Genomic DNA, 25,153 nt, shown 5'->3' on the forward strand with positions numbered 1-25,153 from the left:
GCAGATAATGTTTTGTCAGGAATCTGTGTGTCACTTTAGTGTATTAACCATAATTGATCCACACTTAATGAAAGTGGATGCATGTTAAATTAAACCAACAAAGTCAGGAATATCACTTACAACACGCTGTCCAATCAAAAACACACACACACTCATGGCCAAAGGACTATACAGACTGCGTGTAGAAGTAGAATTAGTTATGACACAATTAAAAAGTTCAAATTTCTATCATCTGCATTCGAAAGTAACTCAGATAATAAGGCTTCAACATGCGTACATGTACAATGATTGTACTGCATTATTATAATTTTATCACGTTGTGAGCATTGAACAAAAAATTGTAATATAAAAAAAGGTGACTGTAGATGTTGAATATATGTAGTGGAGTACAAACAGCCATATTTGCCTCTAAAATCCAATGCTTTAAAAGTATAAAGTAGCATAAAGTGGAAATAAACTGCTGTGCAAAAGCAAGATGCTATTATGACCTTATTTATTTGTTAGTCTCCTTATTAGAATACAAATAGAAAATAATAGAGATATACATTAAAAAAAATTGGACGACCTGTTAAAATCTGATGAGAAGTTTCTCAGAGTTTCTTCTTTGACAGACTAAAAGAAGTCCAGCGAGGACCTGGCTCAGCATCTGGATGCCAAGTGGTTCCTTCCATAATCTGAAGAAGCCTGATCAGGACTGGTCTTTGTGGAACACCAGCAGCCAAGAAACCACTTTTTGTGTTTCTAGTTATTCAAATGTAAAAACTGAGAAATACATCTATTCTTTTTTCTACTATGTTGTTTGTTTTTTTTATGGTCATTGTATTATTTTGTCTACACACCAACGCATATACAGACACACAGACACACACACACAGCTCCAGGCACTGAATGGTCCTGGTGGAAACCACTCACCACAGGCTGTGGTCGTCTTTCTCTAATCCCGGCACCTTTAACGTCAGCGAGAGTCAGCTACTCACCAATAAACCTTGACTCTCAGAGTGCAATGCATTAAATATAGTACAATGATTTTCCACTGCTCTACTCAAGCGTGGTCTGTGTTTTTCCATCCGTTGCCTAAATTAAAGAGTTTCTCATCTTCAGCGCTACGTTGCCTGTTTACACTAGATTCTTCAGAATTGTGAGGTCTTGATCAGCGGCTGCAGCAGAGATGTGATTATACTTTTTAAATGTATTTATTTTTACTCTCTCTCCGTTGCCCTCTTTGTCGTTCCCTGCCTCTCTCTTCCCCTCGCTGTGTTTATTCTTCTGGCGGCGCAACAGACCCTAGAGCCCAGAGGCGAGTCATGTTCTCAGGGAAAGAGCAACTCTCCACAGAGCTGATATCAAAATAGTTTAAAATGCGAATTGTCTGATAGTTCCCAGTGAGTGAAAAGCCGAGCCAAACGCTTCCAGATTCTCCTGCCAGCAGAATGTAAACAGAGCTGAGGCTGGGAGAGAGCAAGTGAACCTGTTGTATTCTTGTCACACAACAGAGCTTGGACTGGTCTGGACTATGGTTTCCAAAACTTTTTTTAGTGAGTTGTTTTGCTTGAAAAAGTCAATGGCGTGCAGGTGGCGACTCTTAATGGGAAAATATTTTGTCAGAGCAAAACTGCTGAGATGAACCAGAGATCAGCAGAATCGTTTCACTGAGAATATGATGGAAAGATGTGATAAAATTATATTTCATCTTTGACATAAGGGTACAGGAAGCTGTCACGGTGCTTGTTTGAGCTCAATGATATTCTTGGCCGTGCAACAACTGGACATAAAAGGTGCACTTGGCACAATGATAAAGATTTGATGTGCCTCTGTTTAGTGTATACAAGCATTGTAGTGTACAAATATTTATTAATTGGATTATAACATTAATTATTTATTAATGGACATGTTTCCTGTTATGGCTGACACTGCTTACCACTACATGACACTGCATTGTTAACTTACAACTTATTACTTACAACTAGTTTTACACACAAAGAAATATGAATAAATTCATAAAAAGAGTGGCAATGGTGTCAAAATGTAGATGGTTGATTAATGGTTTTTTTTTTTTTGCTTGTATAATTGTCTATTTTTCTCTTCATTTCCCCTTCGAACACTGGATAAAGTCTTCTGGCAACTAACCAAGCTGCGATATTGGTTGTTTTTTTGTTTTTTTTCATGCTGCCTCTCAGAGCATATTTCAGCCATTATAAACGATTTGTCCCTTCACCTCTAAAAACAACTGCTCTTAACAACTTAAACTTAACATGTTGGACCTGTGCTCTGTTGGTGAGACAACTGTGGGAACGTTTCTTTGGAGAAAAATGTAAATGTTGGATGGCCCTGCACTGGAGGAAATGTCATTATGGTGTAAATATAAAATCTCATCTCCCCTGATCCGGCTAAATTCTGTTATCTCCACCAGCTGAAACCTGAAGCTGTATTGTGACTTTGTGTATTTCATGGATATCGTGGGAGATTCAATATTCCTCCGTAGTAGTGCATGCTCGCATGCTGAAAGAAAAACAAATGTTGTGTAATGCTTGATTTGTGTCTTCATTTGTTTGCCCGCATGTTTGTTTTCACTGGCATTCACTATGTGTTTGTCAGGTAGCGAGTGACGCCAGCACGTAGTTACACAATGTAATATATGAAATAAATTATTTTATCATCATCATCACTTCGTGCGGGACAATGATTTGTGTGTGAGGTAGATGAAGAATGTCTTTGCGTAATCCAGATATTTTGACATCTCTCTTGGACACAGTGGTCAAAGTGTATTTATTGATTTACCGACAGAGCGTCACATCTATTTCTTCTCTTCCTCCCTATTGAAATGTGTTTTATTCCCTCTTACAGCTTGATCACATTCTCAACACAGCAAAAGGAAGATTACGTTGAAAAAAAAAAAAAAAAAAGGGCAGTTCATGATCTCGTCTACTTGTTGGGGGGTTTTGTGGGCTTTGCCTGAATAAGCAGTGGAACTTTCCAGCATTTCTTTTCCTTCTTATTTATTTTTTGTCTGTGTTGTTTTCTCAGTATTGCAATGCATCACTTGACATTACCCAAGCAAGTTTGAGCTGCAGCGCATCAGCTGAAAGCAATTTGGTCCGGAGCGCAGCTGCCAGGCGGATAAGACTTTCCTTCTTTCGTTTACTTTGAAATAGTCCTTTTTTTCAACATCCAAAATACACAAGGCAGCCAAATTGCTGACATGTGTGAGAGGGGCAGCAAGACTCCTGCATTCTTTCATGCCCCACTATGCAAAACTCCACATTGTTTATTTAAAGAACACTGAACACTTTAGCACTATTAAGAAACATGTCATATAGTAAACTAAAGGTTTCCTCTCAGGAAAAATCCCTGTCAGTTTATTTTTCTTTTGCAAAAAGTTATTTTAGTTTTGACTCACAAACTGCCTGCATTCACAATTAAGCAACAGTGTTGTAACTCGGGCTTGTGTAGTGCAGAACTCAAACAAGCTAGGTAAACCTGGAAGTGATGTGGTTATTGATGTGTTGAGGCGTGGATGGGTAAGATGTGAGGACCTCACTGTCTCGTTCTCCCTACGTCTCAAGGACCCAGGCTGTAAAGGAGACTAACAGGTGTGGGAAAAAGTGGCGTTCCCTTTTGTTTTAGCCGTTTCTTTTCTCAGTGTCAAGTTGTCTAACTTTAAGCCAAGCCTGGTCAAAATATATTAATGTAGTGTATTGCAAAATATTTTTAATTGTTTCTCAATAGATAGACGGGGGCTGGAGCCTCAGTCAGCAAAATGTTTCCAGAAAAACACTATGGAAAGCACTGAAATGGATCTCTCCCTATGGCTTATTGTGGACTACACAAACAGAGAGCAACAAGAGTTTGCTTGAATGTGTGATAGGGTTGGGAGAAAAATCTAAAATGACAAGTGAGGACCGTTCTGTAACACACCATGATCAGAGGGGAAAACAAGAGCAGGACAGAGGTCTGAACTGGAAGGTCGAACAAACAGAGACTATGAAAAAGGGGCAAAACATGTAAACCAGGAACAGAAGACGGCTAGTGCGTCAGTGTGGGCGAGGTGGTGGGTGGGAGGAGGGCGTGAAGAGAGGGAAGGAGGCTTCCACAGAGAGAGGGACGGCAGGGCTGCTTGTGAGTGATAGCCCACCAGGGCCTCAGGGCAGCCCAACGCTGGGAACAGCTAACCTACCTTGACATGCGTAGGAAATCCAAAACTCTCGGAGCCCTTTGTCAGATAGGAGCCACCCAGAGGAGCCCCGCCACGACTGTGTAGCCCAAGCCGCTGTGCGTCTTTTTTAACTAGCACTGTTTAGATGAGCGCACGCTGGAGGAATGCTTCAGTATACCTTGCAGAAACCACAAGAACAACAACATTAGGGCGACATCAGCTTTGCTGCGCATGGGAATAAGTCACCTCTGGCTACTAGCAGAATTGTACTGCAACTGCTGGCTTGAGTTCAGTGTGTGTGTGTGTGTGTGTGTGTGTGTGTGTGAATGTATGTCAGCATGTCAGCGGGTGTGGGCACTCTGTGTGTGTGCATACAGTGTGTAAGGCACTCCTTTGATGCTGTAATATGCTCAGAAAATGAGAGTTGACAAGGATAAAGTTACTCTGAGGTGGTTTTGGGTCATGTTAGATTTGAGTAAAGTAGTAGTCATGACAGAATGTAAAAGGAAAATATTGAACTTTGGTGACAAGGAGCAATGATCTAATTATCATCCTTTTTTCAGTACATTAAAAATATGAAACAAATGTATAGAGGCATCACCGGCTGCTAGTTGTAGCTCTATGAGTCAAAACTCCACAGCAGAGCTGCAGCCACAAGGGCTGAGGCTGATACTTGAGTGGAATAATAATACTTTAAGTCCCACATAATAAGACAATGTTTTATGTCCTGGTATAGTGACACAGTCTGAATATTTAAAACACAAGAAGTAATTTTTAACCTTTTTTCTGCTTTCAACAGTAATTTCAATTATGAACAATTGGACTTTTTAAAAAATGAGTTCCAACATGTCAGAACTAGCGCAAATTTTTATTTCAGGGGCTGTAAAATTTTACAGATGAGGTTAAAAAAAAACAATCAACATAGCTCACCTAATAACCTTCTTCCTGGACCTCATAACATATGAAAACAAAATAATGTCTTGTAGCATACATCACATAGAGGATTAGATTGTTGTATCAGCACTTGGTAATATTTTGCCTCCACAATGAGCAAAGCAAAATAAATGCACATTTACATGAACAATCACACAAAGGAAAGAATGCATTATAGGTGGGAGTGCATATACGCTCCAATTTGGCAAAGTTCACAGTTTGGCTGAGAAGAAGAAGAGTGAGGCATAAAAGGATTTACGAGGGGATGCACTGAAATACAGCCTGCGATGAAGCAAATGACGGCAGTATGAAAGTGAATGGGGCTCTTCTTAACAGAGGAGAGGAGAGAGGGAACAAAACGGATTGGATGTTGGCACGCAGGGGAAAGGCAGTCTGCGGTAGACTTGTAAATAGCTGGAGGGACAGAGGGATGGAGGAATGGAGCTATCAGCAGAGAAGTGATGAAGGTCTGGGATCAGGCCAAGATAAACACAGGGCAGCCCAGAAGGAGCTGCAGCTCTAGACGCACATGTATGCACAGATACCCCCACAGACATGCATGCAAGTATGAACTTTACTCACAGATACATGTACAAATGCACAGACATACGAGGATGCAAGCACTTTTATATGTGTCACCCTTCCATAGTGAACACATTGGAACGCTCAACACTCATGCATGCACACACACACACACACACACACACACACACACACAAATTCTTCTTGAATGTCAAGCTGTGTGACAACAGTCCCAGCTGTCATTTTGACATCTCATTTCATCGCTTGCTTCTCATTGGTCCATTCCCTCTAAAAATCCCCTTTCTGTCCAGGTCAGTCATTTAAAATGCTACTCACTGAAAACTAGTGGATATTTAACCTGTGCCTACCGACATGTGTCTATTTGCATTTGTTTTTCATGTGTGTCCATCTGCATTCACGTGTCAGTGTGTGCCGCTTCACTGTCTAACCGTGAGTGTGTGACTCAGCTTCATTAAAGTGCAGTGGAGCGAGAGCTCTCCTGCTCCGTCTTGTCTCCCAGTGAAAACATCGCATTTGCTAAATGTTGTCTTAAGCACAGCATTCAGGAGCGTTTGGCAAAACTGCAGCGTGAAAGAGCGGTTGTGAAGCGTGTGTGGCTGGAATGCAAAACACAAGTCATGGTCATCACTCTGTCACCGGCTGTGAGGACCTGTGGTCTGTGTATAAATGCATGTGTGAGTGACGTTTTTAAAGGAACATTACATTTCCTTTAAACAAGGCACTTAATCCCAAGTGCAAAGTGAATATGGTATTCATTTGAAGCAGGGCTAAAGAGAATCAATCCCTACAAAGCTGGAGTCGGGAATCAAATTAAAAGTGACTCAAGAATGACTGTGTACAGTACAGTGTGAAAGAGGTACCCTCCCTGGGTACACCCAAAGACATCTGGGATTGGCTCCAGCGCACCCACAATCCTTGCGGTTAGGGTGATGGATGGACGGATGGCTTTCTTATAGTGATCCGTAGAAAAGTACAACCTGACTCTGATGTTTTCCTTGGATCCTTGTTTTTGGTTTTCCAGCCCACAACTTTACAGTTTCATTTCGCTCTCATCACTTTGCTTTTAGCTTCTTTTCTTTTTTTTCTTTCTAGTGAAAGACAGGAATAAAGTAAGAGACTAGCCGGTGAAGATAATAAGAATTTAGCAGCTAAGGTTGACCCCAAATTGAAAAACTATATTACTGACGATGTAAAACAACAATCCACAAGTATTTTAACTACTCTATTGATCACTATGGGAAGATTTAGGACATGCCAGTGATGATGTAGGTGCCAAGGCAAATTATTGTTCAGTGTCTTGCTCAATGACACCTGCTCCACCTCTTCAGCCACAGCTGCTCAATGCATTCCCTTCATAAATTAAATATTATGCAACAGTCTGTATTTACTTCTTAGAGTTTGTGTGTAGTCTTTGCCCCCTGAGCTGATGATGAGTTAACACAGTTATTTCTAGAAAACATGTTTGTATCACATCCAGCACGTACAAGTTTCAGTCCAAACTCAAGTTGCTGGTGTGACTAGGTCCTCAAAGACTTAAATAAATAATTCTATCCTTTCTACACAAACCATGCCTGCATATCTCTTTTCAGAAAACACAAAGATTAAAAACAACAGTATGACCTGTGTGAGAGTACATGCATCCATGTACTTTATGTGTGTATGTTTGCAAAGTTTACCCTTTTGAAGCTTTACATTATTAATCTCCGTGAGTGGTGGTCATGGATGTAGTGGTTGTAGTACTTGCTGCATGTATACCAGTTCAAAGCCGCTCTGTCCAGTCCGAGGGGGTGAGCGGAGACATGAAAGCAGCACTCAACGTGTACACTCCAAAAGATCACAGGGCAAAATGACAAGGAAGGCACACCAACATAAACAAATCAAACACACCTGCATTTTTGGAGTTTGTCAAATCAAGTGCACCCACATGTTAGGGGCTCCTAATGGATGGATGAAGCAGATGTCTCGTGGAAGACAAGTGCACTGTAGTGTTACGAACACAAAAGTAATGCATGGATAATATATTCCAGAATATGGAAATTTAATGCCGATTGTAAAAAAGAATTCAGATCCCACTTGATGATCTATCTTTAGTAAAATAGATTAATTTACCACAAATGTACTTTAGGAGATAAGAGTGAAAAATCTAAATTTCATTTTGAATCTACTTAAACTCCATCATTAGCTTCAAACACTGTGGACACGATGAAAAAAAATATCTTCCAGCTCTGAGAGTCGGTGCTCATCACCACTTCAAACGTTCATTTTATTATGTCAAACCTGACACTGAACAATAGAGATACTGACAGTTATGTGTTATGAACAAACTCACTTGTTTGAGTATTTTAGCGCTCCGGGCTCCCAGGCGGGCTGTAGCGTTGTGAAAGCCCTGTATTGTATTTCTTTCCTGTGCCAGAGCCCGTTTCCTGTGGCGGTGCTGTGTCAAATAACGATGACCCTTTGCTTCCTGCAAGTCGCATGGAGACGGGTCTGCCACGAGCCCTGGGGCCTCCCTGCCAGCCACCGAACCTCTGAGCCCCCACTCCTTCTGTCTGTCTGATTTCAAGTCATTCCCCACCTTGCCTTTCTGGTTCTCCTCCATTTTGGATTTATTACTTCTGTTAAACTCCTGGTTCTTTCCCTTTAATCTTCTTTCATCTCTAATCTGCCTTCTTCTGTTTTCTAATTTTCAACCTTGTGTGTCTCTCTCCCCCTTCTTCTCTATGTTTCTCTCTGTCCACACTCCTTTCCTCGCTACATCCCTTCTTCCCTCCTCCCTTTGTCCTGCTGTCCAGGTCAGAAGAAGGTCTGTCAGACGTTTCCTGTGCATGCCGCAGGTCCAGACCACACCTTGCAAAGGGGATTTCTGTAAGCACTGGCAGTGACGCCTTATAGAAACACAGAGACATGCATACTCACGCCTGCCTGTACACATGGAGCCATTGTACACAATATTAATTTATGGTTGTTTTCTGGCAATAAGTTGTGCACTGTTAAACCTGCTGTGTGTGTTGTAAAAGGGTGCTGGAAAAACATAGAAAACATGCAGCACATCATGCAGAAACGATATTACTGCTCCATCTAGCACACAGAAGGCTGGAGTTAAATTTTTACTTCTCATGAATAAAGTCACGATGACTGTCAGCTGATAGTCATCGACCTCCATATAGGCTATATATCCATATAAGTGTCTGTGCTATTGTGCACAGGAATAAGATGTTCTTACGTATGTACACAGCCCAGAGCCACATCTCTGCTTCTAAGTGTGACAAAGCCATCAAATCTTGCATTTCTATTGGTCCCCATAGAAATAAATCAAGTGGCAGGGGGTTAAAGACTCAACCTACCTGACCTTTGTGGAGAAACAATTCAAATCACCATCGGTGTAACGTTAACATAACTGGTATTCACCCTTAAACAACATCTTCATCATCATATTAGAGTCCAGCTTTGATCTTGGACAATGTCCTTGTGTTACGTGTGTACACGTGTGTGTGTGTGTGTGTGTGTGTGTTAAGCACAAACCTCTATGTTCCACAGGAAAACATGTCTTTAAATTGGCTTCGCATCTCCTTCCAGTCAAGGTCATGATGACGCGCGCGCACGCACGTGTGCCAGCAGCAACAATATGCTTTGCTGTGCATCTCTGAAATGACTCCTCTAATCTTCGGCCAGTCCAGGTCAGAGGCAGGAAGTCAACTGGGAGAAAAGGAGGAAGCAGAAGCAGTTCTCTCTGGCTGCAGGTAGTGACCCTGAACCCTGACCTCCAACCTCACCCTCCATCAGTCTGACAATGCGCACACTGACAAAACACAGATGTACAAACATGGTGGTGCTGTCTACTATATAGGATACAAGATTGGACGAACTGTGTCTGGCCAACATAAAGTGCTTTCTAATGTTAGGAAAGTTTGAAAACTTTTGAATTCTGTCCTATCGTAAAAAAAAAAAGACCTCAACATCCTGTTTTATAATTTATCTCTTTATTATCTGACAACAACAATAACAGCATGTTGAATTGCTCATTACATTTACAGACGTGGTCAGGAAAGCAGTATGGATTCAACCATCCTTACTCTCTTCCTTTATCAAATTGTGTGCTGATGCTCAGGGTACAGCTGCTGGAGACACTGATGGGACATGAGCCCTGTCCAAAACCAACCCTCAGACACATAAAAGTGCTAAAATTAGTATCCTTAATGCACCTGAGAGATTTAGATGTGATGTGTCAATGGTCACATTCTGTCTAGCTGTTTTTGGACAGAGCCCATGACTGTGGAAGTTGAGCTTCTGGAGCTGCATCACCAGTTCCAGAAGAATAACCTGCTGCCATATTTCGAAGGCTCCAGTTTACCCTCGATGGCCGGGTTGGGCTCAGGACGTGGCCTCGAATGGTAGGGGTTCTCAGGAGCGGGACGTGAGGTTGACACTTTGGTTACCTATGAAAGACAAATGAATACACACACTCAGTATGACAGTGTACAGAAAAGACATTTTGGTGGACATAAAGCACATGTTGTTCTTGAAATTGAATTGAATACACCTGACTTGCAAGAGTTTAAAAGATCGAACAACATGAATAGTTATAGCAATAAAGGTCAAAAGCAGTAAAGGTCAAGATTAGTTTGTAGTCTAGCTTCAATTGCAGCTATGTAATTGATGATTGCCAATCAGGTATGCACGTCCCTTAAAATTGCAATTTTCTGGAGCAAAGGAGCAAAAAAAAAAAAAAGTGATTTGCCTGCACTAAACTGCAGCTGAATGAGGCTGCTACACACATGCAATCAGTCTCTTGCACAGCCCACAATCAGCAAGAATAGCGCCCATTAACCAAGATGCTCACAATGTGAATGCACAGCGATTTTATCATAAGTCTCACCTTAGACAGGTCTCCCAGCTCTGGTCTCTCCCAACCCAGCTTATCAAGCACACAGCTGTCGAAGGCCTGTTGTTGCTTACGGCAATGACGCAATTCTGCCAAGTTTGTGTAATCCAGACAGGTCCAGTACTCCGTGAAGGACTCTGCACAGTTCCCCTTGATTTGCCTGCAAGAGCACAGCCCAAAAAGAGAGTTCATATCAAAAATCAAATATGCAAGGACTCAAATAAATATTCAACTAGGATTAAAATACTCAGAACAGTAGGCGTGTATGCATGAGCAGGAACTCACAGGAAGAAGAAATGACATGGAAGATTTAACGAATGAAAGATCTATTCAAAGATTCAAACACAAAGCAAAGTCAGTCTCTTTCATTAATTTGAGGTTTAGAATTAAAACAACACATTTATGATGAGTATGGGCAGGTTACCATAATAGGAACAATCTTAACTGGTCATGTGAATAAAGTGCTCCTGAAGGTTGCTGGTAGTTGCCAGAAAAACCCAAGAATCAAACCAGGTCTCTGGTGCAATTAGAGCTTTTCTTAAATCTTTCCTAATTACAATAATTACAGGCACTTCTTTTTCACAATAACTTTCAGTTTATCTTCAGTCTCTGTTTTCTAGTTTCTGCTTTTGAATTAGAGGTCAAGTGTTTTCATGAGAATCAAAAACACACAAAAGAACCTTAGTTATTGGATGGGCTTCACAGGATGACCAAAGCTCCAACTAAAACTTTCAGTAAACACAGACACAGAATTAAGGGTGGAAAAACCCCAGACCACATCCCCAAATAGACACGTTGGCACTTTTATAGACACAACAGGCTCCATAATGAACTTCTTAATGTAACAAAATTAACACTCCTTTGTTCTACTGGCCCTTTTATAGGGGAAGTCAGAAACATGTATAGAATCATGAAAGTGAAAAAGATACATTTAAAACTCTGGGGGAACAAATACTAGCTTGATGAGGTGTACACTCACATAAACAAATATTATATTTCAGACATTTGAATCTAGAAAAAGTTGAACTGGATGTTTGATCAATAAACCTTTGTGGGTGTTCGTGCATTGTTGAAGTTTAGATCTGCTAATAGTCTATCTGTTGTGTCTGCATCATCCTTTTCCCTTGAACTTTATTCTTAGGTTGATGTTTACCAAAACAATAACCTGAACTTCCTTCCATTAAGTTCCACTTCTAATTACGAATTGTACAATACTAATAATAATACTCGTAATACTCTACTTTCTAAAATATCTTGTAGACAATTGGTCAGTAGCTATCTCACCCAGCTGAACACAGGAGCATTTTTTAAGCAGGACAAGTTACAGAGCAGCAGACCAAACTCTCTAACTCTAAATACGTCCTGTCAGTCTAAACTTAACATCTATAACCTATGGCCAGCAGTAGTATTTGAAATTCAGAGTCATTCAACCCACATGTCCATCACAGAGGAAGAATTCCTGACCGCAAACCTCTTGACCAGGTTTTTACATGGGCCCTCAGATCCTTCACTCTCGAGCTGACCCCAGAGTCCAGCTGAATCCTCAATCACTCTCTGGCCACAAGCAAAGTATTCAGTTATGAGGGCAGTCTGCATCTCTAAAACAAATCAAACCTTCTAAATCACTGGGTTTCTAGTATATCCACTGCTGCCTACATAGCTGTTTCCAAAGATGGACTACAACTCTGAACTTATTTAGATATGACATGGAGGAGCTATATGTAAGTAAGTATGTATGCACAACTGTCCAAATCAGTTGAATCAGAAATTACACTTTACCCTTCCAGCTCCACAGTACAAAGTCTGTGTAACGTCCGGTTGAGTCCGTGTAAGTAGAGCAGGTCATTGTCCGGAGGATTCACGTGCAAGTGGGCATGTTGATAATGTTTTTATCATGCCACTGCCACTGCTTTGATGTGGTGTAAACAAAACACTTCAACTTCCGTGGCATATTTTTCTGCATTATATCCTTCCTTCTCACTCTCTGTTAAGGCACCACCTCTTAAACGGTGCAATCCCTGTAGGTGCGAACACAGAAAATCTCCTGTTGTGCTACATATGTGAATAGTGCAAATCCAGATAATGTTCAGGCCAGTTCCCCCACCTTTTTCTGCAGTGAATTTAATTTAGTTTCTTTATATGGCACCAAATAACAATCAAAGTCATCTCAAGACACTTTACAATGTAGGTTTTAGGAACTTACAGAACATAAAAAAACAAAACAACTATACAGCAATATGTATATAACCCAACAAATCCTGTTGAGCAGCACTAGACAACAGTGGAGAGAGAAAAACTCCCTTTTACGGGAGAAACCTCCACCAGAACCAGGCTCAGGATGGGCATCCATTTGCCTCAACTGAGGCTTTGAGTACGAGTATCTGACACAAAGAGATGAAAATCCTGGTTGTGTGTTACCTGAAGAAGTTGAGTGCACACTCATTGACTTTCCTCCCTTCTTCTAGACACTTCCTTGGGTCCTTCTCCTCCCAGCGGCAGAGCATAAACTCCTTGTTGGGTTTGTCACACTGGGAGCCATAGTGGTGGGCAGCAGCCTTCAGCACAGCGGACGACACCTTGATCTGGATCAAAACCAAAACACATGGAAAACAGTTGATGAATGTATTACTAAATAACAGACACTCAGACATACTTTTAGTATAGGGTTATTTTTGTCAGGACATCTAACGTAGGGCTAATAAAAGGCACAACTTCAAAAAACTTTGACAACATTATATTTGAAATAACATGTGGATATATGTAATATATCTTTACTAAACATGTGGATAAAGACTTTTACTGAAATACTTATGTTCTTTCGGAAGTTATTAGCTTATTTTTAAAATACAATATTATATTCTTCTGTTCAGCATCTTTTTAAAAAGAGAATTACAAGATGTGTGGATTGTGTTAATCTCTAACAATCCAAGTATTAAAAATGTTTACATAAATCAGTTAATGGAAGACCCCTGATGGTTTTAATGTATGGACAGGTATCAGAATGGAAAAGATGTAATCCCTCAACTATAAGGCAAATTATAGTCTACAACACAATAGTTAATATAATCATTACTTCATATAATTTTAACTTTCTTAAGAAATCAAATGGTGAAACACAATGACTGGTTACACATAATAGTCTAACAACAATATTAGGTTGGTGGAATAAAGTTAATGGTTGTGCATGATAAATTTATAAAACTAAGGGATTTAAAAGACATTTTTATGTAAATACACTTTTTTATTAGTGTTCCTCCCGTATATGTGTAGGAAAAATATATGTAACTGCAAGCTGACACCTGACTTACAATGACAAGTTCAATGTGCCAAATAACACTGTGGCACGGAGACATAAACCGATCAGAGATGTGTTTTGGGCCAGCTATTGTGAAGCTCAAGTGGTAATAAAAAGCTATAATAATGAGTACAATAAAAAAATAAATAAAAAATAGACCTTGCATATAAAAAGTTAGCTATTCGGGGTCCTGTATCGACAACATTTCGAAGACCTTGCCATCGTCGTGTAATTTCAGATTGTCAATGTAGCTTTTATATAGATATCAGAATAATCACCAGCTGCAAATGCATTCAGAAATATTCACTGGGGGATGTATTAACGATTTAGGGGGTGTTAAAACTGAACCATATAGTTAGCGTTAGCAGCTAACGTTAGCATGTTCTGTCTGACTTTACCATTCAAGCTAAATAATAACGTTGAGCGTTGCCCACCTCATCCACATTCAACTCCTGTAATGTGGGGATTTCCACCGTTGTTGGCATGGCTGTGTGTAAGTCCAAAAAAAAAAACTAAATCACGGAAAGTCCAATGCCGCTTTCGAAAAGCATTCAAGGTCCTCGTCAGGCTCCAGGACGGGCGACGAGGCCGGGAGAAGGTCAGGTTGGTTAGCTGCGTTGAATGCGCCTGTAGCTGGGAGGCGCATGTTGATGACGTCGCTGAGAGCGAGACAGAATAGTTGGAGCTGCTGGTTGCGTAGTAAAAAGCCTGGAAAGGAGTATAATTATATATATATATATATTTTTTTAATTTGCTTTTCGTTTTGTCAAGTTGTATTTAAAAATAGTAAATGATACAGCTGTCCGTTGCTTTTAACCTGACTTTTGTCTTGTCGCGTTGCCATGGTGACAGTGAAGCTGTGGTTTGGATCTTAGTTTGTTTGCTTTGGGAAAATAGAAAACTATTGATGGAGCTTCTTGGAAGCAGTTACAAAGGAGATACAGAAAATGGCAGGTAACTTGACACAGTATATGCTTCCTAATTCTAAAAACCGCAGGCCTTACACATCCAAATGAACATACATTACAAAGTGGTTTATGGTTACCTGTGGACAAAGAAGAGTTGACGGATCGCTTCTGTGTCTGTTTTCTTTTTCAGGATGGATGGAAAAGGAGAGTACACCTTCCCCACAGAGACCAAGTATGTGGGAGAAATGAAGGACGGGATGTTCCATGGCAAAGGAGTGTTGCACTTTCAAAGTGGAAGTAAATATGAGGCCATCTGGGAAAATGGCATAGCTAAACAGGTGAGGAGAGAGAGATGTGTGTGTGTGTGTGTGTGTGTGTGTGTGTGTGTCTGCATACATTGCCAAATATACGCTTCCACATCCATTCGACTGCGTGTTTCACATTGGTTATAGTTGCTATTACATCTGGTCCCTTTTAGCAATCACTCACCATCTTTGTTGTAGTTATTAGGTTTCTCTCTCTTTTTTCCTGCATGACACTGTAGTGTTTCCTGCTCTGATGCAATCTTCCACGGGCTTTTGCCACAACAGTGATCACTCCAATTATTATCATCATGGTAGTTGTGGTTCATTTGAAATGATAGCAGCTCTGACCCATGACTAACCTTGGACCAGACTGCCCTGCACCTGTATATGCCATTCTAAGACAACTGACTTCTAATCAAAACAGACCTAAATCATCCAATAGACTCGGACTTTGTAACTCAGGAATTAATCTCTGGTATCTCTTAGCTCATTCTGGAGCGTGCACCTCTCCCTTCAATCAGTGCTTCTTAGCCTGAAATTAATGAAGACTGCATTTTCCTTATTGTTTTTAAAAAATAAATAATAAAAAATTGATAATTAATAATGAGATAAACAAGCATTTTAATGAGTCATGATTCTGACAAGTTGGGATCCACTATTTATGTTGATGTGTAGGCATAAGAAGTGTAGGGAAAGTGTAGTGTTTTATCACAAAGGTTTATTTATATATATTTAAACTTGATCAAAATGTGCAAGGAAATAAAAAGGACATCAAATGTAAAACAAACTGTAGCCTGTAGTTATGCCTGTTGCAGGTTAACAGAATAATTTAAGACATACATTTTGAAAGCATTTGCATTGAAAACACAGGTGTAATTAAAAATGCTTTTGATGCATGTTGGTTCACTAACATAGTTTAACGGTAGTTAGAGCTAAGGCCATCATTATTATTATAGCTTACACTCATACTTGTGATAAAGGTAAACGGATAAGACTTCTACTACCTTTCTTATTATTATGCTTTCTTGACTACTATTGGAATTTGTATTGGATCCCGTACCTAATACGCTCTCCTCCAAAATCCACATTAGAAAGTCAGAATTAATAACATTTTTAGTGGAACTAAAGTGAACTGAACAGCGTATGTTTATTTGAAAAATCAGTTTCACTTGTTTGTCAGTTTCACATGGACACACACACACACACACACACACACACACATAAACAGTATGTCAGTTCACCCAAAATACCCAAAGACATATTTTCCGACTGTCTCCTAGTGGTTTATATCTTTGCAGACAGTTTTGGTTTCATCTGCTGTTTTTGGTTTTGGTTTTAGGAGATATCCATCTCTGAGATTTCTGCCTCAACCCAGAGACAATGGAGGAAACCTTAAATTCTTTTGCTTATAGCACTGAAAAGTTACATTTATAAACCACAACAGCAACTTTTCATACCACAAACTGTGTCTTGGTATTATAACCCCTGGACCTTGCTTTCAGCAGTCTCTGCTGGAACTACTTTCTGCCCACTGAAAATGTTTACCAGTGAGGTTTGGGGATTATCTTGAGTAACCCGAACATTGTTTCTGCTGTTGAGCTTTTCAAATTGTTCAATGCCTTAAGGACCACAAAGTGAATTATTAATTAATTAGGTAAATATAAATGAAGTGATTATTATGTATTAATGCATGCTCAGACACTCATATGACCAAAGAATGAAGATTATTTACTTTGATTTTCATTGTGCTTCCTCATCAGGGGTCATTTACGTTTTCTGATGGTCTTCAGTACCAAGAGAAGGACTGGGACTACTGTGATGGTTATGACAGGCGGTTTTACACCGAGAGGTGCAATGGACTCAGACCTGCAGGTTCACATTCATTTTTCTGTTCCTGTTGTCACTGTTTCAGTCAAATAACCCCCTCTCACACAAACTCTCTCACATTATTTACTGCAGCATAGACTTAAAACACTCTGGATGGAGAAATGGGATTAGGAAGGGGAAGTTCATTTATTTGGCAAGTAAAATAAAGGAAAAGGGAATATTACTTGAAGAAAAGGTTTCCAGAGATCACTCTGATATTAGCAACCAATAATAATGACACTAAGAATATAACATCTGCTATGTCCACATAGGTGAATCTCAGCTAACTGATCTGCATCCTCCACGCATTATTCCTGATGGATGTTACGACTGTGGAGATGGCTTCTATGACCCCACTACCAGAGTTGTCACATCTTACACAGGTCGATTTCTCCGAAATGCAGGTAAGATAAATTAGCCAGTTATTATCACCGTTGTAGCCCTCAGACACCAATGATGACTGTAGCTCATAGGCCATAGGGTGCACATGTAACCCCTCACTTCGATTCATAATAATAATCCTTTGCCACTGGTTAATGGATACCTTCCAACCGGAACATATTGTGAACTATGTACTTAATGTGAATTGAAAAGAATTGCCGCAGTCCACAATATGAAGGTATGAAGCAGCGACACAACTGATCTTTTCACAACATCTCTTGTTGTCAAAATACCTCCTTTTCTCAACACTTACATTTCCTTCAGTTTTTTTTTTTTCTTTTTTTTTGGACATTTTTTCCACAGAGTTTATGCCAAATTGGCTCCACTGTCTGTGTGTTGAGTAATATCCAAGCATCCTTGCCTGTGATGCCAAGGTAAATTAGAAAGATTAAAGTCAAGCACAAACACAAATTTACATTTCAAATGAAGCGTACAATGTTTATGTCCAATTTAGCACCATGTCAATTATAGAATGGTATGTATTTAAGTTTTAACTTAATAAAGCAGCACCTGTTTCCATGGTTGATCATATGTAAGAATAAAATTAATTCCAGTAATAATTTTAATGCTAATTTAACTTACTTTTTCTATTTGCAATACACACAGGTTTTTTAAGGTTTACAAAGGCCATGAAATTTCACCTATGCTTAAACTAATAGTTTTATTAGTGACTTCTCTTAGATGAAGTCTCACTGAAGCTACATTCAGACTAAGTAAAGCACTTGCATTGAATTTGTTTTATGCAGGGCTCTTTGTCTTTGCCTATGTTATAATACTCTGCATTCATTAAAGCATACAGTGTGGTCATATGGGAAGGATTTCATAACAAGAACCTATAGAACTATGTTTAATGGATTTAGCCTGGATTCTTTGATGGAAGATTACTGCTACGAATCATCTGATAAGCACGTTTCTACAGGCTATTGCAGTCGTTTCAAATGTTTTTCTCCTTTATTTGTCAGAAGTGGAAAATTCAAGACACATTTTTCACTGAACCAGTGCCCAGTTTTAGAACTCCTGATTTGAAGTAAATGTGGTCTGTCAGGTGTCCATATAGGAATTCCCAATATCTGACGTCTTTTGCTTGTCATGTCTCCCTGCCAGGCTTTTACATCACTAGACAATGTTGTGTATTAAGTAACGTGTGGTTTTTAGTGATTTTTTTTTAGTGTGTACCTGGGAGGGAGGACAATGTGGATACAGTGTACATCACCATTTCAACCCAGCAGATTCTAAATTGCTTTTGGCTAAAGCTAAGCCAGGTGTATTACTGTGCATTGATGGTGTTTGACATCACTTGATACTATATTAGCTGTGCTAGCAATTTTGCTCTGGGGGAAATGAATGGATTGTCATGAAAGTTTGTACATTTGTTGTAATTGTGGTCCCCAGAGAATGCATCCTAATGACTTTAAAGAGTTGCTCACATGACCCTGGTCTTGTTACTGCAGACACATGGAGATGTGTCTTGTAGCTCTCTGCAACATTACTTCTGATTTAAGAAATGCAAAAAAGATTCTAATCAGAAAACGTCTGGCATTTGTCCATTGTTAAACAAAAAACACTTTATTGTCTGTATTGTCAGAATATTAGTATTCAAACGAGTTACTTGCAACATAACACAGATCAGTTGCACAAGCACACGCGTCTCATTTAAATATGTGTACAGCCAGGAAGATGATCCACATCCTCACCAGATGTCATCAGCATGTGTATTAAGACAAAAGTGAGCTTTGCGTGGATTGTTCATCATCATTATAGCTCTGGTATTGATCAGTGATGGAAAGAGAGAGAGAGGAAAGGAACAAGCATATTTGGGAAGAAATCATTTTTTATAGGTTGACATGGAAAAAAAGAGGAACTGAATACTTACCAACAATTGTTTGACTCTCTTATTTAGATAAATATGGAGCTAAACAGGAACTGTGACTCTTTCCACAGTGTACATGCATGTGAGTTAATGAACATGAGTGTGTGTTTCTGTAGATATATATTACATGATCTTCTTGTCTTGGTATTCCTGAAAAGAATGTTCTTGTATCCTGTATGGATTTATTTTTCAACCCTGGGAGGTGAAGCCACATTTGTCAGAGTGGGTGTGAAGACAGAATTTATTGCCACATGACTTCCGCCCAGGATGAGGACTTGTGCGGATGATGGGATACAGGGAAGACCCACCCTCCCAGTGCGGACGTTTGCTGCAGCAAGGAAAGAGGAAGGAGCTCCCCGTGTAGTGGTTACAACTTGTGGATGCAGGACATGGAAGAACTGAGCCAGTAAAGACAGTCAAGATAAAACCTGATATCTAAAAAGGTTTCCAAAATGATGCTTATGGAACTGCTTTAAATGGCAGAAGATTTGTGTTTTACTCTTTGGAATTACAAAGTGTTGCTAGGAAATATCAGGCTAAACGTATTCACTGGCCAAAATAGACCACTGACAAAGTCCTGCCCTCCTTAGTTACTGTTGCTAACAAACAGACCTTGTTGGGATAGCGCCAGTAGCAAAACAATAGGATCTGTTGCTGATATTCCCCAAGAGGTATAGATTATTTTTGTAGTTGAACTGATTTCTTGTCATCAAGGAGCTGCCTGTAATACTATATTGTATGGGGGAACTTGTCAAGAGTACTGGTACATGTCTAGAAATGTACCTAATAGAAAAAAAGGAGAGTGGTGAGAGTAAGTGTGTCACATGGGATCACTAAGTGGAACTACCCATCACACATGTACGGAGAGTTAGAAAAAAAAGTTTTGATACATAATAATAGTCTCAACAGTGATATATAATATAAAGATCTTATTTAACTTGTACAACGTCAGTAGCTCAGGTGTTGGAGTATGTCAGCCATTATTGCTAGTGGTTTGTTCCACATGTTAAAGTATATTAGAGCAAGAAACCACTACTAGACAGTAATAAGCTGAAACAGATTCTGATTGTAAGTGGTCCGCTTTTTGCTAATTTTGCAAAAACATCCTAAGTTTCACTGGTCAATGGTGATGGACATGGACCAGAAAGTGTTTGTGAGGGTTAGAGAGAACGACTCTCCGAACAAAAGAAGCAGTCTGTTCCTTTTTTTTAACTAACTGATGGTAAATACCTTCCCTCACTAAATGTGGCATTGACATGTCTTCTTGTTTTGGAGAAGATTGTGTTAAAAAATAACGCTATCCTAAATTGTCTATAAAATTAGTTTCCTGGTTAAATTTAAGTGCAGAGTCCCACTCTATTCAGTATGTACATTGTCAGGTTTAAGCAGTGGCTCACTAAGTTTTTAAAGGCTCTGAGAGGCTGGGAGACCCTCCAAACCAAAGTCGTGGAGACTGGTTTGGCTTAATTCTCAGTAGATTTTATGAACAATCTGTTGGAAAACAGTAGGTAACAGGCGTTTTTGTTGTGGAGACAGTTTAGAAGGGGTTTTTTAAGGCAAGATCAGCAGATGTCAGACACGTCATTTGGATAAACAGAAGACCCAGAGAAAAAGTCAGTATATGTACAGCCTGTACAGTGATGACTGACTGTAGTTGAACATTCAGGCATCACAGACTTTGTTTCTGACTGAAGTTTCTCTCAACCTTCAACTCACCTCCGCAAGTTGGCACAGTGATATGAGCTGGCAAACAAATCCACCATTTTAAAAATGATCTGCGCATCTGATGGTAATTTGAGCGCTGGTCGTTTGTCATGCAGTTCACTAAATACTTCTGCGCTGTGTAATCACATATTTTACGGCAAAACAAAAACACATTTGTCTTCATGAACCCTCACTGGCGGCAGATATCAAGTGTGTTTTCACCTTTGAATTCAAGCGAATCAAGCATCATAACAATCATACCTGATATAAACACAAATAACACAACACTTTAAACACAAAACGCTGGTCATTTAGCAGGTAATCATACTCAGTGCTTGAGATTAGCATCATGCTTGGATTTTGCCACCACAATGGGACATATAACCCAGCTCAATAAAGCCAGCAGTAAAATCCGAAGAAGTGACGTTACATAATAAACTGATTAAATATTTGAAATACAAGCAACTTAATATGGCAATTTTTATCCGCTTTCCCAAACTTCTAGACGCATAATTGTACTTTAATTTGTCACTGATGATAAGGATTGTTGTAGGTTAAGTTTGGAGGTGTAATAGAAAACATTTGCTAAATTATAATTAAAAAATAATGAAGGGAAAAGATACATGGGCCACATCTGGACAATCAAATCCCCACCGCTGACTGATTGAGCATGTTGTGTTATTATAAACAAGTGCACACACACACAGTTGTGTATTCTCTCACTTGGCAACAGGCGGCAACACTCGGCAATGGTGCAGGAGGAGGCAGCAGCTCCAGCCGGGCCCGAGTGTTACCATATTGTTTGTAACACTTTCCTGTTTCTGGAATAACTGCTTCCCTTTGAAACCTCACACACACAGACAGCTCCGCACTGAAAACATTCCTCTGCCAAGGAAAACACCCCTGGTGACCAAACCACGGCCCCTCCCTCTGTCCCCGTCCAGCCGAGGTGTTTCACAGACAGATAAAATCAGCCGGGGCCCTGGGGAGTGGAACATATCCTTGCACTGCCTTTCCTGAAACGCTCATTTTTCATCCATCATAAAGACAAAAATTCACCATAAAACAGCATTCACATGTTAATCCTGCAGGCTGTGACAGATGGATTAATTATTTTAGAGATCAGTATCTCTTCAAAGCTTGGAACCAGAAAATCGCTGCTGTTCTCTGTGATGTCATCAAGACACAAAACCAAGGGCTGCTCCGTTTGCAGTGAATTGGCCACAGAAGACCTACACTGCATAGGTCTGACTATTAGCATGAGCTCTCGCGTTTAGGTGAGCCTGGTTTCACTGCAGCTCCTCGACTCTGAAACCACAAAACGTGAAGTGATTCTGCACATTAAACTAAAGTCGTTTGGTTTTAGCGTCACGCCAGCGTGAGTGGAGCAGTGTTTGTTGTTTGGTGACATCACAGAGATGTTGCTTTCCTGCTTCTGTGAATATTACACAGTTTTACAGTTTCACCACTGGTCCAGCAGAATGCAGCCCACTTCTACGAGAACCAACATAGTACAAGACAAAGTTTTGATTTTGCTAATTAAGCTAGTGTTTCTGTCTGTGTGTGAGTGTTTGTGTGTGTATGTGTGTGTATGTGTGTTACTTCGCCACCATTAGGCTGGAAGGAAACACTTTTGCTTCTGAGTGTGTTTTAAAGATTAAGATAAACAGAGTTTAACGAGGTGCCATTATCGCTTCCACTCTCTCTCTCTCTCTCCTGTGTTGCTCTGCACAACATTGGATGCAGGTTGTGACAGTTGAAAGCAACATCACCCAGAACGCTGATGTTTCTCTTTATATAGTTCCTAACTAAATATTAGGGACATGATGCAGATGAGACTTTTCTTGTAATTTGTGTTGATTCTTGTCATGGAGAAAAACAGACAAAATATAATTGCATTTATTTCTTTCTGCATTAAACAGTCTGACTACCAGTTCCTTATATGCTCTCTTTAAGCACTGACTCCCAGGAAATGGCAAATGCAAATCACAAAAAATGTCTCGTTGTCCTCAGATTGCAGGGAATTATCTAAATATACCAGCCACCTGTGCCCTGAAATGACTTAAGGTACCAATTAGACACGACTTAAATCCTGAGATAAACGCTGCTTTACAATCTCAAGAGGGCAGGATTACAGCAGATATGAAAATGTCCCAATCTAATTATCATCAATACAGGTTGCGCCATAATTGAGGCCACGTCCATTGCGACGCACACGCTCCAGTCTCCCACTAACAAGTGTTCCAGAGAGACTGGTGCAAATGTTTGCGTGGCAGCTGCGTGTCCGATATGTTCTTGAATCGACCTGCCGATCAGAGCAGGTAGAAAGACATAGAGAGGAGGAGGAGGAGGAGGAGGAGGGAGGCGTTTCGCTGTTGAAGTGGCTGTTAGTGTTGACGCCCATTGCTGGCAATTACGCACAATCAGTCCGAGCTGCAGACCCGCTCCTCTCTGGACAATGGGGCCCCGCGCGCACTGCAACCTGGGGGTGAGGCCCGCGAGCCGCTCAAGTGCGTGCAGCTGCGCGCGCGCTCCAGAGAGAGAGCTCACTTCCCCTGCAATTAGCTCCTCGTGCCAGTTTGAACGGCGCGAGCCCGCTTCATTATCCGCTGCTCTGGCTGTCGTTTCGCTTTAAAAAGAACCGGCGTCCGTTTTTTGGGGGGGTTATTATTTATTGGTGTCTGAAGTGGCTTCGAGAAGTTATTTTCTCCTAATTGTCAGGCTTGATTTGACAAATTTACCCGAGACCTGAATGGCACTTCACTGCTGCAGCCTCACGCACGAGATGACCCGCAGGTTCATTATGCGGGCTGCTGGTTATTACAGACTTGATTTAAACGTTTCAAGTGAGTTCAACACAATGAGTTCAGCTACTTGCTGTGCACCTTTTACACTCCAATCTACCCTACTTATCTTTTCTTATTCCTATTACTTCAACACAGATCAGCTGTGTATAAAATCAATTTCCCCATTCAAATACAGAGATATGTGTGTGTTTGTGTATTGCTTTTTTTTTTTTGTTTTGTTATTATTATTATTTTTATTTATTTATTTTGTCATCTCCACAGATGATTTGGAACATGAGTGGATTGTGCGGACTTGTCGAAGAGCTTGGGATGAGGTTGTTGGCGTTGATCCTGAAAAATCTGCTGCAACTTGAAGATACCAGCAACATCAAAAGATCATTTTTAAACTACTCCTTAGGGTTTTATTTGTTTTTATATTAAAACAATTAGTTGGTCTTGATAATGTTGTTTGTTATGTTGTATTTTATATGTTTTTTCCAGAGAGAGTGCGAAAATGGGAAGTCTGGAGGAGGGAGTTCTATATCTATATTTAATTTAATAAACTCCAGTAATTTCAGATGTCTATTCTATTTATTTGTTGGTTGTACAATAATAACGGTATTTATTTGAATCTATCTATTGTTTCTTTCTAAATTGTGTGTTAGGTTGAACCTGATTTTCAAGTTTATTACAGGGTCAAAAATCTAATACCGCTTCACTATGAAAAATATGGAGTTCTTTATCAAACCAAAGATTATTGAATCAAAGTTATTGAATTTTCAGCAGCACCTTATCTTCCTGTTTGTTCAACCCGATTTTTAGGATCCGGTGCATAATATTAAAAATCAGTCAGTCGAATTAATATTATTTAACTACTAAATTGTTAGTATTTAAATACTAATACTTTAGTTGTTAAGCAGAAAGATGAATGCATGTTCTCCAAACACCAGTTCAAATGTTGTGTTAATAACTGCTCATGTGCAGGTAACATTAATAGTGCATCAGTTCTGCAAGGTGAAGCACTCATCAAGGGCCAAACTACTCTTTAATGTATAACTAACAACAGTGTATAATTAGTAGATGATTAGCTGCAGTAAAAAACTCCTGCAGACATCTAAACTACTTTACATTAATTAAAAGCTGAAAATAACTTCAGTAAATATATTGATTGAGCTTTTTAAAGGCAGCAGCCCTTTGCACATATAGGACTTTTCCCATGATGCACTCTTCCTGTCCATGGAAAATACAAATATGCAGAGACCACACACACAAACGTATGTACCAACAAGCAAACCAAAGCCACAAGTGACAGACAGTATTAAGGCTTAATTTACAAAAACACAGAAGATGCAGTAAAGTCATATTTAGGAATTTTATTTCTATATTTTCTATTTGAAAAAGCTTTTTAATCGCTGTGCCCAATTTTCTTTGCTTTTTGCCTGATATGGGAAAATAAAGTGGAATTAT

At 39.8% G+C, this 25,153-nt stretch overlaps 2 protein-coding genes across 2 annotated transcripts; one reads left to right on the forward strand and one right to left on the reverse strand.

Moving 5' to 3' along the window:
* Positions 1-9,590: 9,590 nt before the first annotated feature.
* Positions 9,591-14,431, reverse strand: ndufa8 (NADH:ubiquinone oxidoreductase subunit A8). Its single transcript, XM_026340351.1, has 4 exons — positions 14,241-14,431; positions 12,930-13,093; positions 10,506-10,671; positions 9,591-10,065 (listed from the first exon to the last, which is right to left on the reverse strand). The coding sequence occupies exons 1-4, from the start codon at positions 14,289-14,291 to the stop codon at positions 9,928-9,930; spliced, it is 519 nt and encodes a 172-aa protein (XP_026196136.1). The 5' UTR covers positions 14,292-14,431; the 3' UTR covers positions 9,591-9,927.
* Positions 14,432-14,510: 79 nt separating this feature from the next.
* On the forward strand, positions 14,511-24,240 carry morn5 (MORN repeat containing 5). Its single transcript, XM_026340350.1, has 5 exons — positions 14,511-14,760; positions 14,905-15,052; positions 16,780-16,891; positions 17,158-17,289; positions 23,969-24,240. The coding sequence occupies exons 1-5, from the start codon at positions 14,597-14,599 to the stop codon at positions 24,058-24,060; spliced, it is 648 nt and encodes a 215-aa protein (XP_026196135.1). The 5' UTR covers positions 14,511-14,596; the 3' UTR covers positions 24,061-24,240.
* Positions 24,241-25,153: the final 913 nt, after the last annotated feature.

The sequence above is a fragment of the Anabas testudineus genome, chromosome 22 (genome assembly GCF_900324465.2).
Source record: "Anabas testudineus chromosome 22, fAnaTes1.2, whole genome shotgun sequence".
NCBI classification, from domain to species: Eukaryota; Metazoa; Chordata; class Actinopteri; order Anabantiformes; family Anabantidae; genus Anabas; species Anabas testudineus.

What these genes read in the sequence shown, in the direction of transcription:
- ndufa8 (XM_026340351.1), bottom strand. Translation starts at nt 14,291, where the DNA reads ATGCCAACAACGGTGGAAATCCCCACATTACAGGAGTTGAATGTGGAT. An exon ending in TGTGCACTCAACTTCTTCAG is followed by an intron (nt 10,672 to 12,929) that starts GTAACACACAAC and finishes GTGCTCTTGCAG; the next exon opens with GCAAATCAAGGGGAACTGTG. An exon ending in AGCTGGGAGACCTGTCTAAG is followed by an intron (nt 10,066 to 10,505) that starts GTGAGACTTATG and finishes TGTCTTTCATAG; the next exon opens with GTAACCAAAGTGTCAACCTC.
- morn5 (XM_026340350.1), top strand. Translation starts at nt 14,597, where the DNA reads ATGATACAGCTGTCCGTTGCTTTTAACCTGACTTTTGTCTTGTCGCGT. An exon ending in GGAGATACAGAAAATGGCAG is followed by an intron (nt 14,761 to 14,904) that starts GTAACTTGACAC and finishes TTTCTTTTTCAG; the next exon opens with GATGGATGGAAAAGGAGAGT. An exon ending in CAATGGACTCAGACCTGCAG is followed by an intron (nt 16,892 to 17,157) that starts GTTCACATTCAT and finishes ATGTCCACATAG; the next exon opens with GTGAATCTCAGCTAACTGAT.